General features: G+C 36.9%; 1 protein-coding gene across 3 annotated transcripts in view; it reads left to right on the top strand.

Annotated features, from left to right (window-relative positions):
* The window catches only part of Atrn (attractin), a 122,981-nt gene that overhangs the window by 2,726 nt on the left and 101,702 nt on the right, over nucleotides 1-18,553 (top strand). For all 3 annotated transcript variants that reach the window (XM_074074427.1, XM_020176564.2, XM_074074426.1), the window contains exons 2-3: nucleotides 16,231-16,314; nucleotides 17,591-17,704. In XM_074074427.1, coding sequence (XP_073930528.1) covers nucleotides 16,231-16,314; nucleotides 17,591-17,704 — 198 coding nt within the window. The remainder of the gene's footprint in view (nucleotides 1-16,230; nucleotides 16,315-17,590; nucleotides 17,705-18,553) is intronic.

The raw sequence follows: 18,553 nt of genomic DNA, 5'->3' as shown, positions 1-18,553 counted from the left end.
AACGGTAATGAGAAGCTTAGACAGGCAGCGGGAATGGAGATGGGACAGATGCTATGTGGTGCTGGTAAAATAGACGCATCTTTCTTTAAAACTGATTTGCTCTGAGGAAAAGAGAGGGCAAGGTGAGGGAAAGAAAACCATATCCAAGGTTAAAGAGGATGTCATTAACAGACACAGGACATAGGAGGAGCTGAACTGAGACAGTTTTAATTTTGTACGAGCTGAGTTTGGGTGCTCTTAGGTATGCACCTGGCACATGTAAGTGTTGGAGTCATCTACCTATGAGGGACATTGCCAGGTAGAGAATTAGGTGTGAGTGTCCACATGGACAGCTCAAGAAGAGCCATTTATAATGCAAATAGGCACTTCTGACATTGATTGTCTCAAATGGTGTCACAGGTGAGTGAAGGAGTTGCCTTGGCTAGTGTGGATGTCAGTGCTCTTTCCTGAGCAAACAATTATGACTAATCCTGATGATACCATTATATGAAACAGCTTCTGGAATTTGAATTTTTTAAAAGATAAAAGTAGGAGGAAGTTATGTATGTAGTCTTCTATAAAAACTTTTATTTGGGGATGGGATGGAGGGGTAAGGGAGGGGGTGGGGGAAGGGGGGAGAAATGACCCAAACATTGTATGCAAATATGAATAAAAAAAAAAAAAACCTTTTATTTGAAGGATTTGTTTAGAGTGAAGAGCTGAATGTTGTTTTTGATTTACACTACTCTGTGTCTTAATTTAGCCTATAAACCTCTTTGTTATTAAAAGGCATTAAGTGAATACCTTTCTGGTTTAGATAAGGTTTTTTTGTTTGTTTGTTTTGATGTTGGGGATTGAAGCCAGGACCTGGCATATGCTAGGCAAGTGTCCTACAATCCCAGCCTACCTTTCTGGTTTAGAATGGCATCAGGTCAGGGTGTGTTTTTTAAGCTTTTTAATTCTATAAATCCTGTGTAATAATTCCTGTTAGAAGTCTTCATTGATTGAATGGAACATTAGACAATAAGAGGGTTAGATTTCACTAAAGCTATCACATATTGCATATTGTATGCTGGGAACTTAGTCACACATTTTTCATATACATTGTACCATTTTTTCCTCAGGAAACTCTGAGGATGTTGTATAAAATTTGAATTATTATTGTAGCTAATCACTTAATTTTTCTCCTAAATGAATGATGCTGTAGAAATTACTAATTACAGAGGATAAGGGTAATGGTGTCAGCTAAATAGAAATAATTATACAATCTTTTATGGATGATTTCTAAGGCAGACCACTTTCATTCAATTTTATGTGAGTCTTCATAATTCAGTGACCATTTTTTCCATTTTTGATACACCATTGAAATTTTCTTTGGAGGATAAATATGCTTCCATCAAGTTAGAGAGTAAGGATATTAAGTACATTTGTGAAATTAATATGCACTTAATTCTTTTAAGTTTCTGCAACACAAAACTCTTGGGAGAATGGAAGAGAATAACCTAGTGAATTGGGGCCATATAATTACTCATGCTATTAAGATGTACCTTCTGTAGAAGAAAAAGGAAGCATTTTCTGGGCATTTATTTTGTGCTAGCACTTGTAGTAATAGTAGTAGTGGTTGTCACAGCAGCAGGTACCACCATTTCTCAAGCATTTCTCCATTTTTTCTAGGCATTGTGCCAAATCCTTTAGGAAATTACCCCTTTTAATCCTGAGAGTGAAGTTATTCCCATTTCATGGATGGGTTAACAGTCTTGGAATTATTATTTTTTTCCCTTATGCTCAGGATGGAACCCAGGGCATTGTGCATGTTGTGCAAGCACTTTACCACTGATCTGCACCTCTAGTGGGAAGTGTGGAGATTTATTAAATAACTTGCCTAAGGTCACAACTTGTACAAACTTGGAATTTGAATTTAGGCCTTGTCTCATTCCCAAACCCTGCTCTTTTTGTGGAACCATTTGGCCTGTCTTTTTCCCTGAGTTCAGTTACCCTTTATGAACATTTTCGGAAGGACTGACCTAATTGCAACAAACACTTTGAAAAACAAAGAAAGGAAAATAAATTTTTATAATAGGAAAGCTAACATAAAAATCTTAATTTATTTGAATCTGTCTGTTTGCTGGTCTGAGGACATAAATACCTTTCTAACTAATGAAATGAAAATTCTGGAAATAAATTTTGAAGAAAACCATAAAAATTGCTTTTTCCTTATAGTAGGTACTGACATTAACCTGAACTCCTAAATTTATGTTTGTGAGCCCTGTTTAGACTTGTCTGTTTTCCCCAGTAGACTGTAAGTTCCGTAAGGGCAAGTACTTTTATGTGTTTTGGTCAAAGTTATATTTCCAAAGCTTAGAATAGTGCCTGGGACATAGTTCTCAATAAATATTTGATGAATGAAGGAGTTAAGTTTTGTAGTATATTTCTTATAACTCTTTAAAAGGTCTTTATCTGTATGACTGCTATGTATGTCTTTTGTCCTCATATTTCTCTGTAACTTTTCTGTCTTCTACTGTTTACATCTTTTTTGGGTGTTTTGCTGTCATCTCATATTGAACCATCGCTAACACCAAACTTCATATCTTTATTTTTAATTATTTATTTATTTTCAGTACTGGGGTTTGAACTCAGGGCCTCACACTGGCTAGGCAGGTGCTCTACTACTTCAGCTACTCTACCAGCCATTTTTTTGGTGTTGGATATTTTCAAGATAGGGTCTCAAGAACTGTTTGCCTGGGCTGGCTTTGAACCATGATCCTCCTGATCTCTACCTCCTGAGTAGCTAGGATTATAGGAGTGAGCCACTGGTGCTGGCAAAACTTCTTATCTTCATAAAAATCTTTTCCTTTGCACTTTATTTCAGTTGCAAATCCTGCTTTAGCTAACTAAAGGTCAAAGCGAACAAGCCTTGACTCTTTCTTCTGGTCTTCTATTCTCCTTTCTATTCCTGCTGCTATCTAGTGCACTTGGCCTTTTATTCTGTTGCTGACCTGCCTCTGTTGTAAACTAACTAGCCTAACAGTACACCGGTAGAGTCCATTCCACACTTTGTCATATAACTCTTAAAAACACATGTCACTATTTTGCTTAGAAAACTTAAAAAACAAAAACAGACCTCCTTTATTACCTGTAAAATGATCCTCAGCAGAAGGCTTCCACTCCCTTACATATATCCCTTTTTCCTAATTAGATCCTTCTGTGTTGTAGTTTTCTGCTTCCTCATTAAATTCAGCAGACTCCTCCTCACTGTCTCTACATTCTTTCTTTTCTAATTCTCTAGGTTCTGCCTTCCAAGGCTTATCTTCACTTCTCTCTAATAGCCAGTTCTTCCAATCACACCTTTTCACATTTTTTGAGATGTTATCAGCCCATTCAATTCATAGCTATCTTCTGAATGATAATTTATGTACTGTGCCCTGCCTTGGGGATGTGAAGATGGGTAAGAATCAGGCCTTTCCCCTTAGAAAGCTCAGTTCTCAAGGGAAGACAATTACAGACACAGGTAATTAGACTTTCATGATAAAAATACAGGCAATATTCAGTGCTGAGTGAGAATTTGGTCTGAAGACTCTTTTGGAGGCTCTGGTGGAAGACATCACAGAGGAGAGGACTTTTGGGTAGGTCTGAGAGGTTGAGGCATTGCAGAAGGAATGAAGAGTTTGTTCAAAGGCAAAGAGTCATGGATTATCATACTCAGTGTATTAGTTTACTCAGGTATTATAGCAATGCACCACAGTGGTGACTTAACAGAAATTGATTTTCTTATAGTTCTGGAAGCTACACATCTGAAATCAAGGTAATAATAGGGCCATACTCTCACTGAAGACTCTAGAGGAGAATCTGCCTTTCTCTAAGCTTCTGGAGTTGCCAGCAGTCCTTGGTATTTGTTGGATTTACTTTAGTCTCTGCCTCATGACTTCAGTTTCACATGGTTCTCTCCCTGTGTGTTTTCCCTTATAACACTGATTGTATTGGGTGTACAAATATGACCTCATCCTAACCTGACTGCATCTGCAAAGTCCTGTTTACCAAATAAGATCTCATTATTAGGTACCCAGGATTAGGGCTTCAACATTCCTTTTGGAGGGACACAATTCAGCCCACAACACTTAGAGAACTGAAACATAAGTGGTTATTCTTGAAGGATACCATGTGGATATTGTTGTGCAGTACAAGGGGGATGATCTTGGAAGGTGATAATGGACTTCTGTCTTCACTTCCTAAAAAACCTTCAGCCTCAAGTTGTGTTCTTGACTACTGATGCAGCATCTCTGTCTGTAGCAATTGTTTTGAGATAGGCATGTGACCTTAGCTGACTAATCAGAGTGAATCTTGGGATTTTTTTTCCTGGAGACTTTTCTTCTCTTTGGGCATTTATGAAGGAGATGCTTTGTCTTCTTTTCTGTGTGGTGAGGCTATAAGGTCTAGAACTTATAGCAGTCATTGCTGTTCTGAGAGGAATTCATCTGAGATGAGAGCAACTTCCAGAAGGAGGATGCCAGAGAATAAGGAGATTAAGACTTGATGAGACTTTCTCAATCTCAGGATCAAGCCTTGCCTGAAGCTGTACCCAATTTAATATGTGGCACATATTGTTTTATGTACTTTAAATTAATTATGTAAGGAGAAACATGATTTGTGGTCAATTTAAAAGGTGGCATTTAGTTTTTATATCAAACATATGTTAAAATATATATTAAAGTATTGAGTGAATCTGTTTTATGCTATTAAAATAGACATTTTCCTGTCCAAATGTTTGATATTCATGGATTTGTGCTTTAAAAATTATTTCAAAGAATATTTTATTTTGATTTAAAAGATAAAGTGATAGCAGTTTTCAGCTATTTGTAAGCATTTCTCTGCAAATAGCACATTTCCTGTGTGGGTAGGTTTTTTATTTTTTTCTGTGACTGAAAAGGCCAAACTGACTGTAATTGTCATTTGATTTTTCTCTTTTTTAACATTGGTTTTTGAAGTACTGGAGATATTTTGCAAAACTATACAAAGATTTTTGACCAGAAGATGATTGTGAGGTAAATTTTCAGAATTAGATTCATTTTATGACCTTCTATATATTTAAATACCTTGTGTGTTTTCTTTTAATAGATACCATTACTTTTAGTTGGAACAGCATTTGGACCATGGTTGAGAAACAATGACCAATACTGACAAAAAGTAATTGGTGCTTTAAAGTGATCATATTTTTGGTGCTGGTTCAGTTTCTTGACTTAACTTTTAACTTCCTTTTCTAGCATAAAATATTCCCAGCCTAAGAAAGATGCAGAGAATAATAAAGTAAATATCTGTGTACCTACCACCCAGCTTTGCTGAATTTCTTTCATATTAATATTACAAATACCAGCCAACAACTTCTTGTTACCCTTCCCTAATTCTATTCACCTTACTCTTTCCAGAGGTCACTGGTATGGTGGAGTTGAATTTATTATTTGTCTTGCATGTTTCTACTTTTTGGCCCTGGGCAAAAGTGTAAGATCCTATCGGAAAAATAACTAAAGCAAAGAAGGGCTGGGTGTGTGACTTTGAGTCACACTGGTAGCGGGCCTGCCTGACATGCATGAGGCCCTGAGCTTAAAAACCATAGTCTGAAGCCGAGTGCTGAACCAGCGTTCACGCCTGTGATCCTAGCTACTCAGGAAGCAGAGATCGGAGGGTCATGGTTCAAAGTCATCCTGGGCAAGTAGTTCATGAGACTCTGTCTTGAAAAAACCTATCACAAAGAAGGGCTAGTGGAGTGGCTCAGGCTGTAGGCTCTGAGTTCAAGACCTAGTACTGCAAACAAAGCTAAACAAAACAAAACATGGTTTGACCTTCAACTGCAATCCTCCTATCTATGCCTTCCATGTAACTGGGACACAGACATGCACCATCCATCATGCCCAGCTTATTTGTTGAGATGGTATCTTGCTAACATTTTGCCTGTGCTGGCCTCACACTATGATCCTCCTGATCTCCACCTCCCAAGGAGGTGAGATTATAGACATGGACCACCACACTTGGGCCTATGCTTAAGGTTTGTCTGTGTTGATATATGTAGCTCTAGTTGATTGATAATTACATTCATTACAGAATTCCAGTTTGTTTACCCATGCTGTGGATGGGCATTTAGAGTTGTCTAACAACTTTTGCTGTTACAAATAGTACTGTAATTAACATTCTTTACATATCTCTGATATGCCCCTGTGTGTGTGATTTTTTTTTTTTGGGGGGGCAGGTAATCTAAACACTTCCCAAATAGCTTTTTAAATTGTTTATTCCCTTAATTTTAGGTTGACATGTAGTTGACATACATCATTTTTCAAAAAATGAATTTATGTAGTTGCAAAGATGTAATTTCTAGTGTATCATAGAGTTACAGAGAAAACCCATTATATTACTTTAAAATATATTGAGTGGGATCTGAATTTCATAGCTTGAGCCATGTCTCTAGTCCTCCATAGCAGTTTGATAACTTTCTTCATTCATTAAAAAAATGAATGAATAAGGACTTCTTAACAATTTTTGCCATAGTTCATTTTACTCCTTTAATTTTTATTTTAATTCTACTCTCCCATACCCTCAGTCCAGTTGATCTGGATCTCACATGCCATGTAATTCATCATTTAAAAATACACAATTCTGTGATCTTTAGTATATTCATAAGGTTTGCAACTGTCATCATTATTCCAGAATATTTTTACTATACCAAAGCCAAACAAAAACCCAGTAGCCATTAGCAGTCTTTCCACATTTCTCTGTTTTCTAATTAAGGTTATGAAGATTTACATTTTTTTCAAGAGTTTTATAGGTTTAGATCTCTGATCCATTTTGAGTTAATTTTAGCATAGTAGGTGAGGTCCTACTTTGTTCTATCACATTGAATGTACTGTAGTTTCAGCACCATTTGTTGAAGAGACTATTGTTTCCCTATCTTTGAGTGACCATGGTATTTTTGCAGAACACAACTGACTTTAGATACATAGGTTTAGTTATAGATGCTCAGTCGTATTCCATTGGCCTGCATGTATGTGGTTGTGTCAGTGTTACACTGTCTTTTTAAAGAAAGAATCTCATGAACTGTTTGCCCAGGCTGGCTTCAAACCATGATCCTCCTGATCTCTGTCGCCTGAGTAGCTAGGATTTTAGACCTGAGCTACTGTCAGTGGGCTAAAAATGATCTTTAAACACATTTTTTGGTGGGACTGTGTTTTCTTTATTGCTTGAGCCATACCTCCAGTTTGTTGAAACAAAATTTAAAAGTGTAAAATTCACAGCAAAGAACCCAAAGAAATTAATTAGAATCATCCAAATTAGAAATGAAATTTAAAAAGAACCAAGCTGGTGCCAGTGGCTGATGCCTGTAATCCTAGCTATTCAGGAGGTAGAGATCAGAAGGATCAGGGTTCGAAGCCAGCCCAGGCATACAGTTCACAAGACCCTATCTTGGAAAAAACCCTTCACAAAAAAGGACAGGGCAGTAGAATTTACTTAATCTAAATAACAGAGAGAAAGTAGACTACAAAAAAATGACCACTGTGCAATAACAAAGTAGTTAACATTCACATAATTGGAGTTTCAGAGGGGAAGGAGAATGAGAGTGGGGGCAAATGACTATGTGAAAGAATTAATGGCTGAAAACTTACCATTCTTTTGGCAAAAGAAACATTTAAAGATCCAAGAATCTGAAATCCTAAACAGCACAAACCCAATGAAAGTATGCTAAGATGCATCATAATTGAGCTCTTGAAATCTAAAGGCAAAGAGAAAGTCTTGAAAGTAGCCAGAGAGAAATGGTGCATTACCTGTAGGGAACACCGGTTTAGATGACAGCAGGTTTCTCATCTGAAATCATGGTACTAGAAGAAAGTGGCACATTATTTTTCAAGTGCCAAGTGAACTGTCAATCTTGAATTCTATCTCTATTGAAACTATCCCTCAGGAATTAAAGGGAAATAAAAATATTCTTAGATGATAGAAAACTGAAAGAATGTTGTTAGCAGATCTACCCTTACAGACTGGTTAAAGGAAGTTCTTTAAACAGTCAGAAAAATAATAAATTAAGGGGCCCTGGAGTATTAGAAAGGAAGGATGGACAATGGAGAGAGCAGCAATAAGGGTACATACAATAATTGACTATCTTTTTCCTTCTGAGTTTTAGCAATCATATGGATAATTGAAATAAAATATAATTAAAACAATATAAAATAAACAAGAGGATGATATTTACATGAAGATGAAAGACCTAAGTGGAAGTGAGTTTTCCACATTCCACTCAAAGTGGTAAAATGTTACTAGTAAGGAGATTATTAGAAGTCACCTGTTCACATTGTCCTAACCACTTAGAAAACTATACAAAAGATAAACTCAAAAACAATGTAAATAAATGAAGAGGGAGTTGTGGTTAGTTTTAGCTGTTGACCTCACTGGATTAAGAGATGCTGAGAAGGGCTGGAATGCTGCTCAGTGGTAGATAGAGCCTTGCCTAGCATGTGTAAGACCCTGGGATTGAGCCTCAGCAATGTGGGCGGTGGTGTGGGAGAGGGAGAAAAAGAAGAAGAGGAGGAGAGAGACTGACAGACAAATGGACACACACATACACACCCAGTGAAGTATTATTTCTGGATATGTTGGTGAGGGTGTTCAGAAGATATTGCTATTAGAATCAGTGGCTTGTGTAAGGAAGATACTCAGTGAAAGATGAATTTTATCTTTCTTCTGGATCTGAGAAACCCATCTTCTCCTGTCCTTGGACAGCAGAACTCTGAAGTCTCTTCCCTTTAGGCTCTGGGACTTGGATCAGCATCTTTCTAGCAAAAAGAATTTTTTTTTGGTTGTACTGGAGTTTAAACCCAGGGCTTCACACTTGCTGGGCAGGCGCTCTACACCTGAGCCACTCTACCAGCTTTGTTTTGTGTTGGGTATTTTCGAGATAGGGTCTTGAGAACTCTTTGCATAGGCTGGCTTTGAACTGCAATCCTACTGATCTCTGCCTTTTGAGTAGTCTTGTAGGCATGAGCTACTGGCCACTGGCTCCTCTAATAATTTTTTTTTCCTTTATTGTTGTGCTGGGTGAGGGTACATTGTGGCATTTACAAAAGTTCTTAAAATGTATCAAATATATCATACTTAAATTCACCCCACCACCATTCTCCTTTATACCCTCCTCCCCCATTCCTGGAATAGTTCTAATAGGTATCATTTTTGCATTTACATACATGTGTACACATTTTTTTTCACTGTACTTACCCTCTACCCCCTTTCCTTGCCACCTCCCCCTCCTCTTAGAAATTTTATCAGACTTTAAAAGAAGTAGTACTCAAACATTTTCAGAAAACAGTGAAAGACAGACACTTTCCAACTCATTTCATGAAGCCAGCATAACTCTGACAGCAAAAGAAGATAAACACGTTGTAAGAAAAGAAGACTACAAATTAACATCTCTCCTAGGCATAGATACAAACTTCTCCTAACAGTACACTGAAAAAAGAATAATGCATCAACACCAAGTGAGGTTTATCCCAGGAGTGCAAAGCTGCTTTAACACTGAAAAATCAGTCACTTATTGTATTAGTCAGTCATTATAACTCACCACATTAATGGAATAAGGGAGAAAAGTCATATGATCATTTAAATGATACCGAAAAAGTATTCACAAAATGTGTTAGATATTCAAGATAAAAATGCTCAGGTAAACAACAAATAGAAGGGAACATCTACAAAAAACCTACAGCTAACGGTATGCTTAATGGTGAAAATTTGAACTCTCATTGGAAACAAGGCAAGGATGCCCACTCTCATGACTTCTGTTGAACAGGAGTCCTAGCAAGTACAGTAAGTCAAGAACAAGTAAAAAGCACCTGGATTGGGGAAATAGAAAAGAAGTAAAATCTTTTTATTGTATATTACATGATAATTTAGGGAGAAAATCATAATCTATTTTTAAAAAAACACCTGGTGGAACTATAAAGTGAATGTGTCAAGATTGCAGGATATAAGGAATTCTATCAGTTACATTTCTATTATTAGCAAGAAAAAGTTGGAAGATAAAATCAAAGTGAACATCATTCAGATAGCATTTAAAAAGCATAAAATACTTAGGGATAAAGGATGCTGCATGATTTGTACATGGGAAACTGCAAAACATTGCTAAGAAATATTAAAGAACTTCTATGTAAATGGAGGGTTATACCATATTTATGGATTGTAAATATGTTTATTCTCCCCAAATTTACCTATAGATTAAATATGATCCCCATCAAAGACCCTATGAACTTTTTTGTTTGTAGATTTTGTCAAACTGATTCTAAAATGGAATTGCAAAGCAACTAGACTAGCCAATTAACCTAAATAATCTTGAAAAGATTTTGTGGAGTTATACTTACTTGTTTCAAGACCTTAGATGAAACCAGGGCAGTCAAGGTGCTTTGGTATTATATACATCAACAGAACAGAATAGAGAGTCCAGAAATAGACCTACACATTCATGGTTAATCCATTAAAAAAAAAATACAGAGTAGACACTTGAGGAAAGGATAGCCATTTCAGTAAATGATCCTGAAGTACTTGAATGTTCATATGGAAAAATAAATGAATCTTGACCATTGCCTCATTCCACACATAAAAGTTAATCAAAACTGAGCCAAAGACTTAAATGCAAAAGCCAAGACTATATAATTTGTAGAAGAAAATGTGGGACAAAGCCTTTTCATGCTTGGTATGGGCAAAGTTTTTTTTTTTTTTTTTTTTGAGCCTCAGAAAGCACTAACCATAAATAAGAAGAATGGAAAAATTGAACTTTATCAAAATTAAAATCTTTTTCTCTCCCCTCCCCCCAAAATTGTTAGGAAATAAAAAGCCAAGCCACAGACTGACAGAAAATATTTGCAAAGTATATATCTAATAAAAGACTAGCATCCTGTCAGGCACAGGTGGCTCATGCCTGTAATCCTAGCTATTTGGGAGGTTAAAGTTGGGAGGATTGCAGTTTGAAGCCAGTCTGGGCAAATAGTTCATGAGATCCCATCTCCAAAATAACCAGAACAAAAATGGACTGGAAGTGTGGCTCAAGCAGTAGAGTGCCTCTTTTGCAAGTGTGAAGCTCTAAGTTTAAACCCCAGTTCCCCCATCATCACTCAAAAAAAGACCAGCATCCTGGGTATATAAAGCATTCTTAGAAGTCAACAATAGAAGATAAAACCCTACAAAATGATCAAAGAACTAGCATATTATAAGATAGTACGTGCAATGATCAATAAACACCTAAAAGGTGCTCAAAATCTTTCATTATCATGGAAATACAAATTTAAACCTTGAGATACCATAACACATAACTGGAATGACCAAGAAAAAGTCTACTCTTACTAAGTGTGAGCGTCAGCATGGAGTTAGTTGAGCTCTCATACCTTTATGATGGGAGTGTAGATGGTGTAACAACTTATAAGATAGTTTGACAGCTTCTTATAAACTCAAGTTTACATATATACTTTGATCCAGCAATTTAACTATATATTTATCCAAGACAATATATAAATAAGGCGGGGTGAGGTGGCTCATGATTGTAATCCAAGCATATGGAGGATCGTGGTTCGAGGTCAGACCAGGCAAAAACATAAGACCAGGCAAAAACAAGCTAGGCACGGTGAATGCCTGTGATTCTAGCTATACAGGAAGTATAGGTAGGAGGATCCTGGTTCACACTAGGCAAAAGCAAGACCCTGTCTGAATAATAAACTAAAGCAAAAAGGACTGAAGGTATGGTTTGTATTATTAGAGTGCTTGTGAGTCCCTGACTTCGAAAGCCCAGTACAACAACAACAACAAAAAAAAAAAAAAAAAAGGAAAGAAAGAAATATGAGCCATGTGCCAGTGACTCATGCCTATAATCCTTGCTATTCAGGAGGCTGAGATTAGGAGGATGGAGGTTCAAGGCCAACCTGGGTAAAAAGTTTGTGAGCCTTCCATCTCAACCAATAGCTGGATGTGGTGGTACACACCTATCGTCCCAGCTCTGCCAAGAAGCCTAAAATAGGATTCCTCTCCAGGCTGACCTGGGCAAAAACCAAAACCCTATCTCGAAAATAACGAGAGCAAAAAGGGCTAGAAGCATGGCTCAAGTGGCAGAGCATCTGTCTAGCAAGCAGAAAACCCTGTGTTCAAACCCCAGTATTGCAAAAAGAAAAAATATATATATATATACATAGTTATACACACACATATGTATGTTTGTCTATATACACATGCACCTGTCCCCACAAAGACTTGTATATGTCAATAGGTGTATTTATAAGAGCCAATAACCTATATAACCAAAATGGTCACCAAGAGAATGGATAAAGATATGATATGGTCATATAATAGAATACTAAGCAATAGGGGGCAAGCAATAAATACTCAGACATATACTGATCAAAAGATATCTCTATGACCCCATTTATTAATGTTCTGTAAAACTGATCAGTAGTAATAGAAATGTGACCTGTTTTTGAGGCCTGAGTTGCGAAGGATTATCTGTCAGAGGGTCTAAGGGAACTTTTCAGGGTGGTAGAATTGCTTTATAACTTGTTTGAGGAAGGTTGCACATACATACATTTATCAGAACTTAAATTGTGAAATTAAAGTGTATTATTGCATGCAAATTACTCATTTAAATTTGATTAAAAAGTTTGGTTGAAGCTGGACATGGTGGCACATGCCTGTGATCCCAGCACTTGAGAGGCTGAGGCAGGAGAATAGAAAGTTTGAGGTCAGCTTGAGCTGCACAGTGATAACCTGTCTCCAAAAAAAAAAAAAAAAAATAGTTGGAAGGAATTGAATCAGTATAGCAGTCATTATGCTAAATATGAACACTTTATTGTACAGTAAGACACTATCAGAGTACATTGAGAAGCAAAACCTAACCAGGTGCTGTTTAGAAGAAACAACCTTGAAAACTTGACAATGATGAAAAATAAAGAATTGGCTAAAGATTTAAGTAATTATAGCAATATTTGACCAGGTATATTTATGTATCAAACCGGATTAGTGGGTATTGCCATAATAAAAGGCACAACTCAAAAGAATCTGATAGTCATAAGCTGTGTGGCTAAATAGCTAAGTACATAAAGCAAAAGCAATGTGAGTCATGGTGTGGGACTTTGATATGTTCCTTAGAATTAGAGCTAGCTGATAAAAAATAAAAGAGTGTTAGGAATTTAGTAGTGTTTTCAATAAATTTAATTATAGATGTATATAAGGAAATAGTGTTTAAGATTCCCATGATAAGGCAGGTGCTGGTGGCTCATGCTTATAATTCTAGCTACTTGGGAGGCTGAGATTGGGAGGATCATGGGTCGAGGCCAGCCTAGTCAAATAGTTGGTGAGACCCCCCCCATCTCCAAAATAACCAGAGCAAAATGGGCTGGAGGTGTGGCTCAGGTGGTAGAGCTCCTGCTTTGTGAGTGTGAAGCCCTGAGTTCAAATCCCAGTCCAGCCAAAAAAAAAATTCCCTACAATGATTTTTTTTTTTTGGTACTGGGGATTAAATACAGGACTTTATTTATGTTAGGCGAGTGCTCTACCACTGAACTCTATCCCCAACCCTTTTGAAAAATTTTATTTGAAGCCAGGTACCATGGCTCATGCTTGTAATCCCTGCTACTGGGAAAGTGGAAATTGGGAAGCTCTAGGTTGGAGGCCAACCTAAGCAAAAAGTTAGCAAGATTCCATTTTAACCAATAAGCTGGGTATGGTGGTGGATGCTTATCATCCCAGCTACTCTCCTGAAGGTAGGAGGTTCTTGGTCTAAGGGCAGCCTTGGGCAAAAACAGGAGACCCTACCTAAAAAATGACTAAATCAAAAAAGGGTTGGGGGCATGGCTGTAGGCAGAGCATCTGCCTAGCAGGCATGAGGCCCTGAGTTCAAACCCCAGTGCCACCAAAGAAAATTATTTTGGGACAAGGTCTGGCTAAGTTAACCAGGCTGGTCTCAAACTTGCCATCCTACTACCTCAGCCTTCCAAGTAACTGGAATTCCAGACATGTGCCTCTGTGCCCAGGTAGATTTTTTTTTTTCTTGTCCAAAGCACTTTGGTTTAAATTTGTCGGTGTTCAAGGTGCTTGACCATAACAATTGTATGAAAATTATAGCAGATGGGAAAAGTTGAGATCTTACAGTCCACATTGAGTTAATTAGAAAGGAATAATTATAAGATGATTCCTTTGAAATCTGCCTCCTCTAGAGGGTTTCTGTATCTTCCCTACAAAATTTTCCTAAGTTTATTTTACTTTATTTTTGCCATACTGGGGTTTGAACTCAAAGCCTCATGCATTCTTGGCAGGCACTCTACCACTTGAGACTTGAGCCACTCCGCCAGTCCCTAAGTGTTTATTACGTGCTGTGACAAAGATTAATAATTATCCTTCCTAGCCTTTCTCTCCTCTCTAGTAAAGAGAATCCTGACTTTTCACTGGGACATGGTCATTTGGGGTCTGACTCCATTTTTCCACCTCTCTCACACGTAGATATGCTAGTAACTTTTGGCAATGGGATATAAGTAGAATTGCCATGTTTCTTTGGAGGGAGTATTCCCCTTGTTTTCTTAACCCCCCTTTTCTGCTGGGTAGAATGTGGGTGTCATTGTTAGCACTACTAACCATCTTGGATTATGAGATGGAACCCACATGTTGAGGGTGACAGAGTTACAAAGTTGAAGACTATTAGGTCCCCAATGATCATGGATCATGCCCTGAATTGCTTGCTTTTGGAGTTTTTGAACTCAGGGCTTCATACTTGCAAAGCAGGTGCTGTAAGCCAGGAGCTGGTGGTTCACTAAACATAAACATGGCTTAACTAAAACAGAAAATCCAAAGATAAGCCAAGGGCCTCTGGCTCATGCCTGTAATCCTAGCTACTCAGGAGGCAGAGATCAGGAGGATCACGGTTTGAAGCCAGCCCCAGCAAATAGTTCCATGAGACCCTGTCTCAAAAATACTCAATGCAAAAAAAGGCTGGTGGAGTGGCTCAAGTGGTGATGGCTCTGAGTTCAAACCCTAGTACTATAAATGAATGAATGAATGAATGAGTGAGTGAATGAGTAAATAAATAAATAGCAGGTGCTTCTACCGCTTGAGCCACACCTACAATCCATTTTGCTCTGGTTGTTTTGGAGATGGGGTTGAGAACTATTTGCCCAAACTGACCTTGAATCTAAATCCTCCCAATTTTAGCCTCCCAAGTAGCTGGAATTACAGGCATGAGCCTGAGGCCCCTGGTTTTATCTTTAGATTTTATGTTTTAGTTAAGCCATTACTTTTTAGGTTTTTCTGCCAGGCACATTGGAACATAGCTTTAAGCTGATACACATTTCTAATTAGTCATTGGCAAGGGCATCGGAAACATGATTGTCTTAGACTAACATTTTTGGGATGGAATAGATGTTGTTTATGATACACAGAAAGAAAATGTCTTGTTTCAGAGAGGCTGTCATTTTTGATGAAGGAGGGAGGAAAAAGAATCCGGGAAAAGCAATGTAGAAAAAAATAGCATTGTTCTTAAATATTAAAAATTTCTCTGTAGCCAAAGATACCCAACACAAATCATAAGGAAAAAAATAAGACTGAGAAAATACACACATGGGAGACATTCTTCATATAAAAAGAGCTCCCAAACATTAAATTAAAAAAAAAAACTTGGTAGCAAAAGTGGGCAAAAAATATGGAATGTTAATTCACAAAGAAGGAAGTGCAAATGGCCAAAACATCTGAGAAGATATTTAGACATTGGAATTAGTGGAGTCAAAACCTTAATGAGATACCAGGCTATGTCTATCATGTTGGCAAGATGTAAAATTATTATGAAACTTCTGACTAGGAACACGTGCGGGAGGACAGGCACTAACACATACTGCTCAGGCCACTTCAAAAGCAGCAGCTAAACGTCCATAATATGTCATAGTTTGCCATGCTTGCCCTAGCAGTTTTTGTGGTCGTTTTTTATAGTATAAAGTATAACATTCTATTCTCAGCTAGGGTTAGGTATGTTTTTCTTCATCTCTATTGTTTTTAGTGTTTTTTCTTCTTTTTTTTTTTACATGTGGTAAATAAGTTTCATCCAAATTTGTACGCTATGAATATGTCCTGTCATTTTTTACTAGTCACAGTATGCGTTAAATGTACCCAGTATGTTAAATTGTACTGTATTGGGAATTAAGAAAGATATTAATATATGAAATTCTGACAGACTGACTTTTTAAAAATTTATTTAAATTACAGACTAACTGGATCTTCTGGGTTTGTAACAGATGGACCTGGAAATTATAAATATAAAACGAAGTGCACGTGGCTCATTGAAGGACAGTAAGTAGTGTGATGGTTGACTTTTGTTTTGTTTTGTTTTTATAATATGTTATACTTAAGCAGATTTAAGTATGGATTGGAAAGTTCCAGATTAGAGAAAAAAGTTAAATATTTGTGAGATGGAAGGATAAGTTGGTAGATTTATTTGTTTTGGAAAATGGAAATTTTAGGGATTTTTGTCTAGATGCTGAGCATAAGCAGAAAGGTGGGGCTCGATGCTTTGAAATAATCATTGAGAGTTAGTGATTGTAGAAAGAGGAGAGATGCTCTCTGTGGTCTACACTTCTAAGATGACAAAAAATAAGGAAGAACAATAATCATGCCAAAAAGGGCCTCGGTCTCGTGCAGCCTGTTCATTGCACAAACTGTGCCAAGGACAAGGTCATTAAGAAGCCCATCATTTGGAACATAGTAGGAGCTGCAGCGGTCGGGACATTTCCCAGCTTATGGGCTTCCTAAACTCTGTGTGAGGCTGCTTTACTGTGTGAGTTGTACCATTCACAGCAAAGTGGTCAGGAATCAATCTTGAGAATCCCAGGAGGACCAAACCTCCTAGACCCTCTTCCCTGATTTAGACCTGCTGGTGCTGCCCCATGACTCCACCAAAGCCCATGTAAGGGGCTGTATCCTTAAGGACTAAAGAGAAACTATTGTCTGGAATAAAATAAATAAAATAGAAATTATCCTTTGAGAGAGAAAGAGAGAAGAGAGAAGAGAGGTAGGACTGTTGGCAGAATCAAAGTGCCATGTGAAGTGGTGAGTAGAGATCACTAGAACCAGTTTGCCCAGTAGTGTGACTTCCTCCAGTACAACTTAGTTTTCTTTTAGTTCCATCCAAGTCAAAGCAGATAAGTGGTTTTCTAAACCAGGGCTTTTTCCAGGCAGTGCCATGAAAAGGAAGAGGGGGCAGGCAAGTTTAGAAAATTGACAGGTGTGTTTGTGAAATGATGTAGTGTGGATTCTTAAGTTGAATAAGGAAGGAGTGCAGAAATGGAAGGGTTAATGGATTAGTTCAGAGGGTATTAAAGACTGCCCACTAAAGGGACTGTAAGGCCCAAAGAGTCAACAAAATACTATGTATGTTTTGTTTCCCATATCATGTTTAATGGACTCTTGCACATAGTATTGAATAAACATTTATAGGAATAAACAAATGTAGGAATGTTATTTTCATATTATAAATTTCTCCTTATGAACTCTTACAAAGTATCTTTTTCTCAAATGTTTAATAGTTATGATGATTACCTTATTATAAATTTGTTTTTATTCTTTTCAGGCCAAATAGAATAATGAGACTTCGTTTCAACCATTTTGCTACAGAGTGTAGTTGGGACCATTTATATGTTTATGATGGGGACTCAATTTATGCACCACTAATTGCTGCCTTTAGGTAAGCTCAATAATATAAGTACTAGGCAATCATTATTTGACTTCTAAACTTAAATGTATCTCCTGGATTGTGTTCTTACTGGACTCACCTTTATTATAACATAACATATTTATTTAATAGAATAGGCACTAGATCTGGAGTCCTGTAACTGTGTTCTTGTCCTGACTTGGTTTCTGTAGCTACTGGGTAAGTTTCTGGGTATAGGGCTTGACCTCTGTCTTCAGTTTCCTGATTTATAAAATTGTAATTACTATTAAGTTTATCTGTTCTTCATAGTGGTGGTAAAGTTTATATTTTCAAAATGTTTTGTAATATATTGAATAATATTTCTGTAAAAAATTTAAATCAGAAACTATATTCATCTTGTTCTTGTGTATTCCTTATTATGTAGGCCCTTAGGAGTTATTTGTTGAATTAAAATACAGGGTTTTTTTTTTTTGTGTGTGTATGCATTATTATGGGTGAGGAGACTTTTTGGAAGAATACATATAAAATATATATTGCCTCTTGAGAATGAGGAACATACCATTTATAAATTGTGATTTTTTTAAAATAAGTACATTCTTCACTAATAAAATAATTTCACTGACTATATGGGGTTATTGGAATTCTTTTTGATATTTTAGTTTTTATTGAAAGTAAGTAGCAGTATTTTTTATTATGTTTTAGCCACATGGTCTCTATTTTTCTTCTTTTTGCATGATAGAGGATTTTAAAATTTATTTTTCTAAAATGCATATCCCTTTAGGGAATCATAATTGTTAGTTTTTCATCTTCAATTGTCTTTTTAGATGTCTTTCCTTCAGATTTTTTGTTTCATTGACTTTTAAAAAGAAATCAGCTCAGCAA

Source organism: Castor canadensis, chromosome 5 (genome assembly GCF_047511655.1).
Source record: "Castor canadensis chromosome 5, mCasCan1.hap1v2, whole genome shotgun sequence".
Taxonomy (NCBI): domain Eukaryota; kingdom Metazoa; phylum Chordata; class Mammalia; order Rodentia; family Castoridae; genus Castor; species Castor canadensis.
Note: the sequence above shows the minus strand (reverse complement) of the source record. Positions and strands in the feature narration are given on the sequence as shown.